The 15654-nt window shown below is 39.4% G+C and overlaps 1 protein-coding gene across 2 annotated transcripts; it reads right to left on the reverse strand.

Annotated features, from left to right (window-relative positions):
• Nucleotides 1-3210: 3210 nt before the first annotated feature.
• Nucleotides 3211-14377, reverse strand: slc7a3a (solute carrier family 7 member 3a). 2 transcript variants are annotated; one of them, XM_024266701.2, is made up of 12 exons: nt 14245-14377; nt 8209-8771; nt 7952-8113; nt 6860-7046; nt 6671-6786; nt 6344-6566; nt 6131-6270; nt 5839-5941; nt 5164-5369; nt 4908-5074; nt 4718-4826; nt 3211-3539 (listed from the first exon to the last, which is right to left on the reverse strand). In XM_024266701.2, exons 2-12 carry the CDS (start codon nt 8573-8575, stop codon nt 3388-3390), a joined length of 1932 nt encoding a protein of 643 aa, XP_024122469.1. In that variant the 5' UTR covers nt 8576-8771; nt 14245-14377; the 3' UTR covers nt 3211-3387. The 2 variants fall into 2 exon arrangements, with proteins under 2 accessions (XP_024122469.1, XP_024122468.1); XM_024266700.2 differs by lacking the exon at nt 14245-14377 and adding an exon at nt 13848-13993.
• Nucleotides 14378-15654: the final 1277 nt, after the last annotated feature.

A 15654-nucleotide genomic window follows, 5' to 3' on the forward strand; every position in this document is an offset into this window, starting at 1 on the left:
CTGCAAGTTCTAAAAAGTGTGCAAAATAAAAAGAAATGACATTTAGATTTTTTATTCAAATGTTCTTGTTGCCTTGAAGCCAAACATTAATGTAAGCCAGAATTGCTCACTGATAACTATGTAACCACAAAGGGAGCCAAGTCTGGGTCTCCCTGTGTCAGTCCCTGGCCCGGCTAAAATACAGGACTGTCATTGAGGGAATCCAGCATAAAACTGTCGGTGAAAGCTGATTGGCTGTGGCGAGCCCTGATGGGAAGAACAATTGTACGCTGTGGGAATCCTCAGAGTCCTTTTCCTTTTTTTTCTAAAAAAGACACAATTTCCCAGAAGCCCCTCCTCCATATTAAAGTTTGATGTAAAATTCTATATTTTGGTTCTGCATACAAATTTTAATGTGTGCAGTTAGGTGAATAGTTATGTGTAGAGCTGCGTAGTGTGTATTGAAATTCAATGTTTTTGTGATTACAGATAAACAAAGAAATATTAAGTCATGTTCAACTTTTTTTTATGTGGACGTCTTTTTTTTACCCCATTTATTTCTGTTGTCCCGTCTACTAAACTTAATCCTAAATCATTCAAATTTTAAAGAAAACCAATCCTTATGTATGGAAGCCCTAAAAGGACATTGAGAAAAAATATCTAAATGACAAAAAAAAAAAAGTATTACGAGATTTAAAGTAGTAAATTTACGATTTTAAGTCTCATAAATTTACATTTTAAAGTTGCACTTGCCCAAGATTTAAAGTTGTAAATTTACGACTTTTTCCTTTAAAATTACGAGATTTAGTCATAAATCTGATAATTTAAATCTCGTAAATTTACACGTTTTGAAGTCGTACATGCACGAGATTTAAAGTTGTAAATTTACAACTTTTCTTTTAAATTTACATTAATGTTGCAAATGAACAAAATTTGAAGTTGTAAATTTACAACTTTTTTTCATAAATTTACGAAATTTAAAGTAATAAATTTACAACTTTAAACCTCGTAAATGTAAAGTCATAGATTTATGAGATTTTATGTCGTAAACTTATGATTTTTTTCCTGTAATGTTTTAAAGTTGTAAATGTTCAAGATTTAAGGTAAAAAATGTACGACTTTAAAACACTTTATTTGACGAGAAAAGAAGTCATATTTAGGCTATGACTTTTAAAATCATAAATCTACAACTTTATTCTTGTAATTTCACATTTACGACTCTTCTCATAAATTTATGAGCTTAAGTCACAATTTTAATTAAATGGTTTTTTTTTTGTAAAGTGGGTCTAATACTCTGTTGTACTCACCAGATAGTAACCTGAAACTTTGTTTTTTTAAACTGGGATTTTATTCTTTCACATCCTTTTAGGGGAGATTGACATGTTTTTATTTTACCCACTAAATTGCTGAATAATTTAAACTGATAAAACAAATTATACACTAATTGGGATAGTTGTAAACGAGCTGAATGCAGAGAAGCCTCAGGGCAAACGTTCATGTGTGAAACTCAAACATGAAACACGCACAAAAAGACACCGTGAACTCTGGAAAAAGGCATGAATCACACTTTTATTAAAAAATAAAATACAGCTCATATGATACAAGCCTACCGTATGTACAGGATATAAAGCAAACTGTGGGTGCTGGCAATGCGCCGGTTCTGACTAGCGGGACGATTCGGCGAATCGCGGCTTCATCGCGTCAACTGTTCAGGATAATCAAGTTAAAAGCAGGTTAGATCAGTGGATAAGGGACCAGCCTTTCACCGCCAGAAAGCTTTTCTCTGGCAGACAGAGAACTTTAAAGACAATTTGGAGTTTAAAAACAAAGAAAACACTTTCCTTAAAAATGTCGATATGGACTTTTATGATATAAGAATTTAAAAGTATGATTTTAGCAGCATTTAAAGTGTAATTTACAAAAAAATCCTTCTCAAAATTACAATGAACTTCATAGTCGACAGCATTTGTAGAATTTATACAAATAAAAATTCAGTTTTTAAACAAATACTGTACACTCTACAGTAAAGCACTTGAGCTATGACCAAAAAACGTTTCATATATCAGGTCGCAGGGGGATCAAGGTTTAGAATAATTTAAAGACCAACTTTGAGCGGTCGTAGTTGGTTTCAGACAGTTGGGAAGAAACACGATTTGGTCACAATAATGTGATAATTCAACAAAATAAAAGCACGAGGAAAAGGATCAGTGATCTACAAACTGTACAACATCTAAAAAGCAAACTGATTTATACAGAAAACAAAAGCTACCCCAAACGAACAACGCTAGTTACACTTAAATATTAACAGTTCTATCAAGTAGTTAAAGCAGTTGATGGGAAATTAACCCTTTAACGGGACGCTTAAACACAGAATCTTTAACGTATTGTAACTTTTCAACGATTTACACGATAATTTCAGTAGATTTTGAAGGAGAAAAGCGGCTCGCGCCGCTTTTCTCCTTCAAAATCTACTGAAATTATCGTGTTAATGGATGAAAAGTTACAATAAATCAAAGAGAATAAACACTTTAGCTCCAGTGTTAAAGGGTTAACAGACAGAGCTGCCTGAAACAAGTTTCAACGGAAACTACACCAAAAAAAAACGCAGTAAAAAAAAGAAAAAAAAGTAGTGAAAAATGATGTTTTTCTTAATATTTATATATAAAGTTAGTCAAGATATGGACCCACGCTCGCAAATGTGCCACGAGTTTTGAACGGATTCTTTGAGGGGGTACATCCAGCAACCGCCTCGTAAAATGAAAGGCCACAAAACGACTGGACATAAAGCGTAAAGATTTTAGGAGACAATACTGTTCCAAAAAAGAAAAAAAAAAATGTAACGGAGCCTGAAAAACGAGTATTCCAGCTCGTTACTGATGTGCCTGCCTAAAAGTGAGACGCAGTAAACTCGACAGCCGGACTGCCACTCTGTAACACGGACATCTTTAGTCTTTAGGAACATTCGTGAAGGTTTTCCGCCCTCTTTCTTTGTTTTTGGGCTCATCCGCTGTGCCGTCCTAACACTTGTAAACTCAGCAGCGCACAAAAGAACCAGACCAACACTTAGGAGTAACAAAGTTCCAATTTGAATCTTTAAAGTTCCCGAAGAGGACAGCAGTACTCTCATTAGTCGGGTCCGTTTGAAGCATTCATTATAGGCTGCTGAGGGCTAAGGCTAATTTCGGATTTAAACTGGGTAAAACCGGACACACGGGGCAGGAAACGGCTCCCTCACAGTGTCTAGCCATCGATTTATTCATCCTCTGAGTCAGAGGTAAGATGTGGGTTTTCTTGCCTCCCCTCCTTTCAAAACCCAGAGCGGCGCTTCAAGCCTCCCACACTGCAGACGGGCCAGAATGAGTGTAAGCTGCTTTGTGACGCCCCCCCCCAGGTCGGTGCGGCTCCGCATCACAGGCTGCCGGCCTCTTGGTTGCTCTCGTCGGGGGTGCCCTTGTACACGGGGCTGTTGTTTTGCGATGCGAGCTCATATTTGCGTGGGAATGAGCCGTCTGCGTTTTCGCTGCTGTTCTTGATGCCGTAGAAGAAGTAGATGGCGAAACCTTGAGGGAGAGAAGAGAGAGAGAAAGTGGTTAATGAGACGCTAACGCACATGTGTCAAAGTCAAGGCCCTCCAGATCATTTTACCTTGTTATTAATGGGCCGATGTTATGTTGTGCTCATTTTTAACAAAATATATATTTTTATGTAGAGTAAAATATTGATATGTTTAAGGTTTAAGTTGATTTATTCTGGAATATTATTCATATTTATGTTAAAAAGTTTCAGTTTTACAGTTGTAAAAATTGTCATTCTGATAGTAGATGGCCAAATAGTCCAAAAAGCTAAGATCTAAGGCTATTTTGGAGTTTAGCTAATATTTCAGCTACATGCTAGCTATTTTGGCAAATTTAGGCTTTTTTACATTTTTTTAGGCTGTTTTAGAGTTTAGCTAATATTTTGACCACATGCTAGCTGTTTTGGCTAATTTAGGCTTTTTTTAAGCTTTTAGGCTGTTTTGGAGTTAGGCTAATATTTACATGCTAGCTGTTTAGGCTAATTAAGGCTTTTTTCAGATTTTTAGGCTATTCTGAAGCTTAACTATTTTTTTCAGCTGCATGCTAGCTATTTTGGCTAATTTAGGCTTTTTTTTGTTTGTTTTTTATGCTGCTTTGGAGTTTAGCAAATATTTCAGCTACATGCTAGCTTGTTTTGGCTAATTTAGGCTTTTTTACATTTCGTTAGGCTGTCTTAGAGTTTAGCTAATATTTTGGCTACATGCTAGCTGTTTGGGCTAATTAAGGCTTTTTTCAGATTTTTAGGCTATTCTGAAGTTTAACTACAGTTTTTTTTTTGGCTACATGCTAGCTGTTTTGGCTAACTTAGGTTTTTTTGTTTTGTTTTTTTGGGTTATTTTGGCAGTTAGCTATTTTTTTAGCTGGCAATCAGCTTCAGCGTTTTTAGCCATTAATTTCAGTATCTTCAGCTATCAGCACTAGCATCTTCAGCGGCCAAATTCAGTTTACAAAATTCCTACTAGCATTATTGCAGGTGATGCCTTCTAACTAGTTCATAATTATGTTCAAAGTTATGGTTTTAAAAATGTAGTTTTCGAGTGTTCAATAAATGTTTATCCTGTTTGGCCTGCGATGTGTGTTTTGGATCTTGGCCCCTTGTTGCGATTGAGTTTGACACTCCTGCGCTAACACTTCAGGACGGAATTAAGGACGTTTACACGCACCGATAACCATCCAGACGGCGAAACGCAGCCATGTGGCGACGTCCAGCTGCATCATGAGGTAGATGTTGACGAAAACGCTGAAAAGAGGCAACCAGGGAAGCAGAGGGACCTTAAAAGAAAAAAAAAAAAAGATTTAGATCTTCAGTGAGCAGAAAAAACTTCACACCATTTAAAGAGATCTCATGACCACCTTAAAGGTGAGCGCCTCTTTGCTCTCAGGCTGCCTCCAGATGATGATGACGCAGACGCCACAGAGCACAGTCAGGATGGCGCAGGGCGCAATCACGCCCGGATGGCCGTTGAGCAGCTCCGGCAGACAGTTGGCCAGAATGATGCACAGAACCGTGATGAGAACAGCTGCAGAGAAAAAAGGCCCGTCACCACAGTGACACTACAAACTACATGAGAGCTCCTTTCCACACGTGGCGGGGGATTTGGTAACGTACAAATAACAGCAGTGGTCACATAGACGATGTTCCCAGAGATCTCGGTTGGAATCTTTCCACTCGGACTGAACAGCAGCTTGGGAGTAAAGGTCTCTCTCAGGGGTTTCTCGTCCATCTCCATGCCGTACTCGTCCCCGCTGTCGATCCTCTCCACATCCATTAGTTTCTCCATCTGACTGGATGAATTCAGGGTGCCTGGCTGGTACCTGACAACATAGATAAATCGGTTACATATGAAACAGGATTTAACTCTGATCAACTTTCTATAAATTTCAACCCTTTTAACACCTGAGGCGTTACCGGTGACTGTTAAACACACAATCTTTAATGTGCTGTAACTTTTCAATACGATCAATCGTGTTAACAATTTGAAAGATTACAGTAAATCAAAGAACATTAACACTGGAGCTCCAGTGTTAATGGGTTAAAAGCTTCAACAGTGGTCTTTTAAAGGGTAACCAAATGGGACTTTAAAAGTAGTGTCTGTTAGTCCTTGCCACATTTACAATTTAAAATAAACTTGTTTAATTCCTTAAATTATAGTCTGCGTATGTGCTGCCCCCTAAAGGTTGAAATGAGGTATTACAGTTGAATTTTGTGATTGGTCAACTGGTGTAACCTTTTAAAAAACACATTTCTAGTGGGTTTGTATAATGAATATTAAACAGGGCTCACCTGAGAATTAGGACGCAGATGGCCACCAGGGAGTATGCCAGCAGAGTTCCGATGGACATGAGGTCAACCAGAGCTCCGAGGTCAAAAAGAAACGCCATCAGAGCTGTGGGAAAAGCGAACGCCACATTTTAGGAAAATCAAATGAGTTCACATAGTTACAGATCGTAAACTTCTGTTTCAGTAGCTCGAGAAGGTTTTATTGATCTGAAGACGGACAGGTTGCTGTGCAGACACCTCTTGACAAGACAGCTGTCTGGAGACGACGAGGAAGCTACACAAAGCGTTTTCTCACCTGCAACAATGCCAGACACGATGGTCGCCAGCACAGGGGTCTTAGTGCGTTCACTCATCCGGGACAGAGCCCGAAACAGCAGGCCGTCCTCTGCCATGGCATAAATCACACGGGGCATGGGGAACATGGAGCCTAGGAGGCTGAGAAAACACCACCAGTGTTACACTTTTCATTTCCAGGATCGACAGACAGGATCTGGATTAGCCTCAATACCTGGTGGACAGGGCACACAGAGAACCAAAGGCCACAATGTATCTGGCAGGACCCCAGCCGACGTAGCTGAAGGCCACAGGCAGAGGACTCTGGGTATTCAGCTCGTAGTATGGCATCATCATAGTCAGAGCAGCGGACACTCCAAAGTAAGCAAAGAAGCAAATGAGCAGAGAGGCCACGATGCCGATGGGAATGGAGCGCATGGGGTTCTTCGCCTCTTCACCTGATGGAGCAGAAAGTTTCTCATTTCACAGTGGCACTCACAGATTTTTTAATCTTTTCACAATATTTTACCAGGTAATCAGAAAAATAAAAGCCAACACTCACTTGTTGTGGCAATGCAGTCAAAGCCCACAAAGGCATAGAAACAGGTGGCTGCACCCGACAAGACTCCAGTGAGGCCAAACGGAGCAAAGCCGCCTTCACCAAAGTCTTTCTTCACGCTGAGCACCAGAGAGGGAACAAATCAGCACCAAGAACTCCACACTCAAACTTTCCTCGTCAACAAACACTCACTCCAAAGGCTTGGTGGTGCTGTTGGTGTTGTTTATGAAGTTAATGTAATCTTCCTCTTTGAGGTTCCAGTTGGCCGCGTCCCCCTTCACAAAGCCGGAGACGATGACGAACCCCAGGACCACCAGATTGATACCCGTGAAGATTTTATTCACCAGCGCGGACTCGCTCACACCGAAAGCTAGAAGCCCTGGAAGCAGCAAGAGAACAAATTCATCCTCAGCAACAACACATCCAGCAGCGTGGGTGGATGAGGTCAGACTTTAACACCTCCGACTGTCCATCACTCGGCCACATCAACCATGCAAAGGCTTTTTTTCTAACACCGAGGGCAGGCCACATTAGCTGCAAGATTAGTGTGACAACTGTTGTGTCCATTTGGTCAGAATTTAGACGAATAACTGAATTTTTTACCTTCCAATACTGGAATCAAAGTGTTTAAATGCAAAACAATAAGTAACTTCTAGGGCAGGGGTCTGCAACTTGTGGCCACATGTGGCTCTTTGGTTAAAGGAAAATAAAACATTTTTATAAAGTAAAACTGTAAAAAGTAAGTAGTAGAAAATAAAACTTGATTCAACTCATTTACAAACAGATAAAGGACAGTACGTATCAGAAGCTTTTTGACAGGTTTTTGAGCGCCGGATTTTCTATTTTTAAACAATTTCAAGGGTTTTAAGTGTTTGAAAATGATTTGGCATTGAATTAGCTCTGATTTAGTGCATTAGATTTACACATTTCTGGCTGAAACTAACAAATTGAATGGTCTGCTGCATTGAGATGATCCTTCCTGACACAGGATGTCTTATTTTGAAAGGAAGTCATGTAAAATGTGACAAAAATGATACTATTTCAAGTTTTGAAAAAAGGCTTCATTTTATTTTTATTACAAAAATATATATATATTTATCATAATAAAAATATGAATCTATATAAAAAAAATCAATGTGTTATTTTCCTGAAAGGTGAATAATACTCTGTTTCTCATGTTGAGATATTGTCAGTGAGAAATTGACCCAAATGGCTCTTTAAGTGTTGAAGGTTGCAGACCCCTGCTCTAGAGTATGTTATCTTTAACAGATGTAGGAAACTCACCGGTGAGTAAGAGAACCAGGATCAGGGCAAACAGGTCCGGGTACTCTGCCAGCACTTTACCAGGAACCTTCATTTCCATGGCAGCTTTGAAGAAGCTTGAGATCTTTTGCTCCACCAGGTTATCAAAGGTTGAGCTCCAAGCCCTGGCCACGCTGGCCGTGCCTACAAGGACAAAAATAAAGGTCAGGTGGATGATATCATCCTTTTAGATCAAACTGGGTAAAAAAAAAAATTAAAAAAAAGAATGTGCAGCTCACCTATGACATACGAGAGGATGAGGTTCCACCCCGTGATGAAGGCCCAGATCTCTCCGACTGTTACGTAGCTGTAGAGGTACGCAGAACCCGTTTTGGGGACCCGGGCGCCGAACTCGGCGTAGCACAGACCAGCCAGCATGGAGGACAGAGCGGCGATGAGGAAGCAGAGGACGATGGCCGGCCCCGCCTTCTCGCGGGCGACCTCGCCAGCCAGGACGTAGACGCCGGCGCCCAGCGTGGAGCCCACCCCCAAAGCGATGAGGTCCAGGGTGGACAAGCAGCGGGCGAAGCGGGTCTCCTCGCCGGAGCAGTCTAATGCCCGGCGACGGAGCAGAATTTTGCCAAACTTGGTCAGCTTGCTGGCCATGTTTACAGGGACGGTGAGTGGGCGCTGAAGCGGTTTTGACTCTGCGAGTGTGGGTGAGTGTGACTGACACGGCTTACAAAGAACACCTGTGACCACCTACTGAAACAATTTGGCTCTATTATTGGTCCTGTGGTGTTTGTAGGAAGTGGCAGGTGTGCGGTCCCGGAATTTTGCAGCAGCAGCAGCAGGTCAGAGCCTGAGAAGAAACAAGAAAAACAGAAATTGAGCAACGTCGGCGTTTATCGCAGCTCAACGCGGAAGCATTTTTCATTTTTAGATCTTTCAGAGAAAAGCTCCTTGTGCTGAAGAGGAAAAAGTGAGATGTGGTGGCACCGAAACCTTTCTTAGAAAAAGAACTTTATAGATCATTGGGTGATCATGTTTACACAAGGATTTGATACAAGGGAACTCACATTCCAACAGTTACGCAACTTCCAGGAATTCTTACCTCCACCTTTTTTAGCTAAGCAGCACATCAGGAGGCACAACAAGGAGACACCGCGAAGACGACTACGAACCACACGCTATCCTGCCAAGCTTGAAACCAACCTGCTTGAACAAATAAGCTCACTGCAGTACACACCCATGTGAAAACAAAAGAACACCTAGTATAATTCCTCACCACTCCCTGACTGTGAGCTGGAGAATTCTACTCCGACTGCTTTGTTTATTCAGGAGATGGGAAGAAGCCTGAGAAAAACCACGGAGGAGAGGATGGCAGATTTCAAGAGGAGGACAACGTGAACTAGCAGTGTGATAAGGTGAACCTGCTGCACTTTAGAAAGTCTCACCAGCTGACAAAACCCAGCTTAACGGTGATTTTGTTTTTTAAGGCCCTCTACAACCCACGAAAGCATCTACTGATCTAGACATAAGTGAGGCCGTCATGTACCCCCATGTTAGATCACAACAATAACAGGCAAAGTCAAGGACAACATCTGCGCTTTTTTACGTCAGCAGTTCACTTTCGAACTCTAGTAACAGGAGGACTACACCAGAAACATACGCAAAGGTCCAAGGACATATGGGAGAGCACACCTGCTCAGGACAGATAGAGCCTCTGTTTTCCCTGATCGCAGGCAGACAGAACCACCACAGATCCACCCGAACAACCGAAAACACAATCCAAGATTTATACGTTTGAATTCTGATAACACCAAAGCCACACATATTAGTGCGGGAGCAACAATCAGGGAGTTGAAATGGCTCCATGTGCGCTTTTCATCTCTGCAGATTCAGAGATAACAGGAATACGCAGAGTGATAACTTGATGACAGAGAAAGTTTCTTACTGCTACTGACTCCAACACTGTAGGCGGCACATTAAATTGTTGTTCGATGGAAGCCGAAATCTCAAGGGCGCTGAAGGCTTATCTTATCTCAAAATGTTACAAGAACTATAAACTAATAGACCACGGGGGCAGTTGCCAAATAAGTTTACATAGATATGAAACTGCTCTAAAGGTAAAAGTATTTCATAACATTTCACACTGAACCCGGATTTCTAGAGAACAAGGACAATTTAGAAATTCTGACATGATAGTAAGATAAAAAAAAGTATGCACAAACTTTAGAGTAAAAGATGTGTTGGTCTTTAAGGTGTAAACTAAAACAATGGCCTCTAAAGAAGTGACACTTGATCTTTTCCCCATTTCAAGCCTATCAGTCGCTTCAGCAGTCATTTAGTCAGGAGGACAGGTGAAACCTTAACCTGGCAGCGAGGACTCAGCTGATTCTGCAGCACGGTGAACTGGTTTCTGACCTAAATTGAAGTAAAGGGGGGAAAAAAAAGTTTTTGCGCTCCACATTTAAGCCAAACAGCAACCACCTTCTATGTAAGAATAAAAGCTCCATCGCTAGATTTCCATTACTTCTGACACTTTTGATTGTTCCAGGCTTCTTCCCGGAACATAATTTAACCCGTCTGAGGGCCAACGTCACTTTAAGGTCTAGTTTCTCTCAGCTAACACACCCATAAACGTTCAAGCCATTTCCTTGAAGCATCAAAGTTCAACATCTGTGGTTTTAGCCTCCATTTTCACACGTCTTTGACCTTAAAGTTTTAACTTAAAAATTTAAAAGCACTCAGATTAGTCTTTTAATTATGATTATGCTTTTTTGGCCAAAAAAATAGTCTAATTTTCTAGAAGAGTTTCTACAGAGCAGCAGTAGTTCATTAGAAATTCTCCTGTAAGTTGAGGGCGGGACTGTTAATGCTGAGTAAGCCCACCCCATTTCCCATCATCCATCCGTTTACACGCTCTCCCGTTAGCTTACAGCCTCTCAACAACCCTAACCTAACATTACAAGTGCAACAAAAATGGCGAGCAATATTGGAGCTGTACAATCTTTTTCCAATTGCATTTTTTTCATTCACCACAATTTAAATTAAAAAAAAACTATAAAAGTTTCCTTAAGCTTATTTTTCTTTATACATGCCCTCCATAATGAGAAACATGACAAAATCATACCAATTAAAAAAACAATTTTCATTGGAGTGGGTCTTTCGAATTTCTGTAAATTTTTACGCCCCCCCCCCTATTTTTTCTATTTTAGTTCCCATACATCCTGAACACTTTTAAACATAGACAGGATACGAAAAAAATACAGTGTTACTGTACAATGTCATTCTTCTATTAATACACCCCAAAACAATATGATCTAATATCAAAGCATGTCTAGTCCGACCATTTCAAAAAAAGTATATCCTGCCGTGTACAGTTAGGTGTTGAGACACAATCACTGTCAAACAATGAAATCAAAACAACACGGAGCAGCTCACGTATAATAATAAACACTCGGCTCTCTGAAGGCTCATGGGAAACTGGTCTATGGTGGAAATACTCTTGCTTGGTTTGACATTCTTGGAGAATTTTTCCACAGGCGCACCAAGACAAGAGATGCAAGTGTCGTGGTGATAAAAATGCACCCGGTGCGTTGTGATCACCCAAAACCATTGAACAAAACGACATTTAAGCAAACTGGAGGACACTAAAGAGCATTCTCACTAAAAAAAAAAGTCTGGTGAATAGCAGATGTGGTTCTTTTTTTTTTAAATAATCATTTTTTTTTAATTAGAAAGATAAATTCTGGTTTATTTTTTGTTATCAAGAGCTTTAACGTTGTTTCCTGCATGGAAACTGAAAGGCTCTTTCTTCTAACAGACTGTTCGCCAACAGAACTCCGGTTCTAACAGGCTTCAGGGATAATGGTCTTGTTACTTGACTTAGCGTTGCTGCAAGTGCTGCCACATACTGTAAGAGGATTATTGAAGTACCAAACCTGCTAACCCCATTTAGCTGTTTGCTTTTCCTTGTTCTATCTTTACCAACACTTTGGATTTGTTTTGACTGCCACCAACAATTAATGATGGAACGATAAGAAATGCAGCTTTGCTAAAAACACATAGCAAAATGTACTGCAATAATTAGTTATTGATAGCTGCGTCACATCTGGCCATTTGTGTTGCATAAAAAAAGAAAGATGTGCAGTACCAAGTAAGTTAAGTGCACGCAGTTATGTAAATATTTGCCTGCCTTTACTGTAATTTCAGTGTGCACATACCTGAAGAATTATCTATCCCTTAGCTACACTGGCTGTAAAAAGGTCACAAAGGAGCTGGAATCCGTGAGAAGCGCTGCGATTTCTGTTTGGCGACTGACATGCTGAGACAGACTGCTTTTCAAACTCACAAAGAATGTTAAAAAAAAGGCATCAATATGCACATTTCTGGACCTATGAGGACAGGGGCAAAAAAACTGCTTAGATAAACCGAAAATAAGATGCAGGTTTGGGAGTCCGCATACCGGTATTTAAAAGATAAAATAACTCCCAACAGTGTAAGTAAGGATCCTTGGTCCCACTGGCGCTTTTGTTGGAGTGTTTTTCTCCCCATACATATGAGGGGGCACTGTTAATTTGATCCAGATATGTTCTAATAAAAAAAAAACCCTATTGAAGCCCACTAATTTTTTTTCCATTTAGCACACTTGTGGACAGACCAACCACAGAGACTGAACCGACCGACCTTTTAAGTCACCTAGCATGACACCACCTCTCCTGCCAAAAAAGCCCTCTCCCAGTGAAATGGAATGTGACATCCAAGAACCTGTTCTCTTTCCCATGACCACTCCACCTTTGCAACAACGCCCGTACAATCCAGGGGAGTATTAAAGAGGATAACCCATAAATTTACCACGTACACACCAAAGAATCTGGTTTTTCCTCATCTCCAAAGGAGAGGTACTAATTGGTATGGCATTAATTACCCATCAGGAACCACGATAGAACCAGAACAGCAACTCCCATGCTTTACCATAGGTAATAATTACTAGAATTTAGAGGAATAATTGAAATATTTCCATATCTTCAAATATTGTACGTCTAGTGGACACTGAAATAGGCAAATATGTCATTTATGTTGTTCTAACAGAGTAAAACAGAGTTTTTTTACAGTGTTTTTTTTTTTTCATTTTAATAGTGTGCAGAAAAAAATGCAGCGCATATAAACATTGTCTTGTCCTTAAAACCATAGCAATTTTAATTTAATTGATTGTTTTAAATTATTTTTGTGTGCATGAGGTCATTTATGAAGCATGATTCGTTTAAAGCAAAGTGTTATTGTGGATTTATTATTTATTTTATATACATTTGTCAAACGAATTCAACAAATTGAATGTGACTTTTGCTCAAAACAGGTTAAGAAATTCACAAAATAAATTAGAATCTTAAGTGCATGCAGTTAATATAAAAAAAACGTTAAAAAAATTATTACAGCTTTACACATGGTAATAGTATTCAACCAGGAGCCCATGTGTCTCATCACTAAACTACGTTGCTATGATTGTTGCATGTATGCCTCAAGGGGAAATTGTACTTTTACCACTTGTGAATGTTGGGCGTTGGTAGATACGCTGGTATTCAGATTAAATAGTTTTTGTTCTTTACTTTAAAAACGAACAAACAGCTTGACGTTTATATTGTAGTTGTACATAAACGTCAATGTATGTTTGGAGTAAAAAATAAAACAAGCTAGCTTTAAAAACTACCATACTGCCATAATTTAAAAATCAGACTTTAAGATATCCGACACTTTTTAAGGGGTTTTGAAAGCAGCCCTCGTTCCATCCACGCCTAGACACGAGCACACTAGTAACACTGTATGCTAGTCGGCTACAACGTAATAAAAATATAATAATTAATTCAAACGTTTAGTTGTTAAAATAAATAAATAAAGGCGATAATACAGACCGGATAAAACACAGGTCGTTTACCTTTTGTTGAGGTGAGCGCTTATTAAGTTTCCGGGCTCTCTCTACACCATTTTCCATTACGCGACAGGCTAGCCACATCAGCTGAGTCCCCGCTCAAATGACAAATTAAACCGCCGCTAAAGCGCCAACTGCCGCGGATTAAGGCAACACGTCCTCAAAAACTATCAAGAAAATATATAGCTTTATATCTGAACACAAACAAACGAAGACCGCCGAAGAACGTTGTGTTCTTTTAAATTGTGCGCCTGTATCTGACTGACACGAGGACGATTGCATCAGTCTATTTCTGAAAGTGTTTTTTAAAATTCAGTAAAACTAATTGACATTTTTGCAAAAACCCGACGTAGATGCAAGGGAGAACATTTGAAGGGTGTTAACAAATTTCAAATACTGTTACCTTGTGGTCTGAAATGAATGAATTAACGAAGAATGGTCTGCTCTGCCTGCATGCTGATGAAATATCCCGCCCGGCTGTGTGTGGGGTTTTATCAGGGGGTGGGATGTGTATAAACAAACCGATGTGAGGGTGGAGCGTTCCACTCATGAATGGAAGGGGGGGATTTACGCAAATGGTACAACTACAGCACATTTATTAATCATTAATAGAGTTTAAGCTAGTTTTTAAAAAGCTGTATTGACGTTAACAAACACGAACTTCGAAAATATTTACCTAAGGCATAAAACAAACGCTCATACCTTACACTTTCCTGTAGTGGTAATGCCCATATATGGACAACCCACGTCGGAACTTTTTTTTAAATAAACTTTATTTAAATCACAAATGTAAGCATTGAAGAACAAGCCGAACTTCCTCGCTTGGAAATCTGCTTCCGCTTGGTTTAAACATTCAAAGTTAAAAGGAAGAACATTGAACTGTTTCGTTTGTGAAACTGTAGGTACAAGCGCAGAAGAATATGATGCAATTTTAGAGTTTCTTTCTCGCAATACAGACTGACTAAAGCTTTAACCGCCTAGTGGCTCATTCAAAACAGGACGTCAGGTATTTCATCATTACTGTCTGATGCAACCTGAGGGTGGAGTGTAGTATTTTTTACTACATCGATATAGTTAGTGTTTATAAATAATGCACACTACATTGGTTTGTGCAAACTCATTTATTTGCAATGTCATTAATTTGGGAACATTTAATAAAAATCATCATAAATAAAATTTGCTATTTGTATTTTCATTTTTTCTTTAATGATTTCTATTCCATCTAATGATGCACATCCCCTTTACTTTTAATCATATTTTTGTATTATACTCCACTGAATTCATGCCTATGTTTTAAAAACATGACTGCAAAGCAGTAGAAAAGTTTAAATACCAATTTAAAAAATCAAATATGTTTCTATAATGCTTATAATTATTGTTACAATGCCGTTTTGTTTCAGAACAAACAGGTATGTATTTTCATTTGGGGTCTGCACAAACACCTTACCTCCCAGACATAACTTCTGCTGCAGACTTTGCGTTGACTCCCTGAAATGTTTTGTTTTAAGTTAGGATGCACGAGTATAAAACAGAGCGATCTTCAACCAGGGTCCTTGAGATCTCCCATTTTGTATGACTCATGTTTACTATTGCAAATCAAGAAAATAATCCAGTATTCCCAGAGAACCAAACAAATAAAAGACCAGTTTACTTGTAGTTTTGTGGAAACGTTCCCTTCCTACTAAATATATTCTACATTTGTGAATGAAAACAAATGCATTTGATAAATCAGTGTAGAGCAACACATTTATATGCATATTTAACGTAACCTTTAGTCACGGTCATGCAGAGGAACATGCAGGGGTGTTATTAT

This window comes from Oryzias melastigma, linkage group LG14, assembly GCF_002922805.2.
Source record: "Oryzias melastigma strain HK-1 linkage group LG14, ASM292280v2, whole genome shotgun sequence".
Lineage (NCBI taxonomy): Eukaryota > Metazoa > Chordata > Actinopteri > Beloniformes > Adrianichthyidae > Oryzias > Oryzias melastigma.

Coding starts and splice junctions, on each gene's coding strand:
- slc7a3a (XM_024266701.2), bottom strand. CDS start 8,575: ATGGCCAGCAAGCTGACCAAGTTTGGCAAAATTCTGCTCCGTCGCCGG. Junction 6,271..6,343: donor CTGTGTGCCCTGTCCACCAG/GTATTGAGGCTA, acceptor GTGTTTTCTCAG/CCTCCTAGGCTCCATGTTCC. Junction 3,540..4,717: donor CGCCGTCTGGATGGTTATCG/GTGCGTGTAAAC, acceptor CTCTCCCTCAAG/GTTTCGCCATCTACTTCTTC.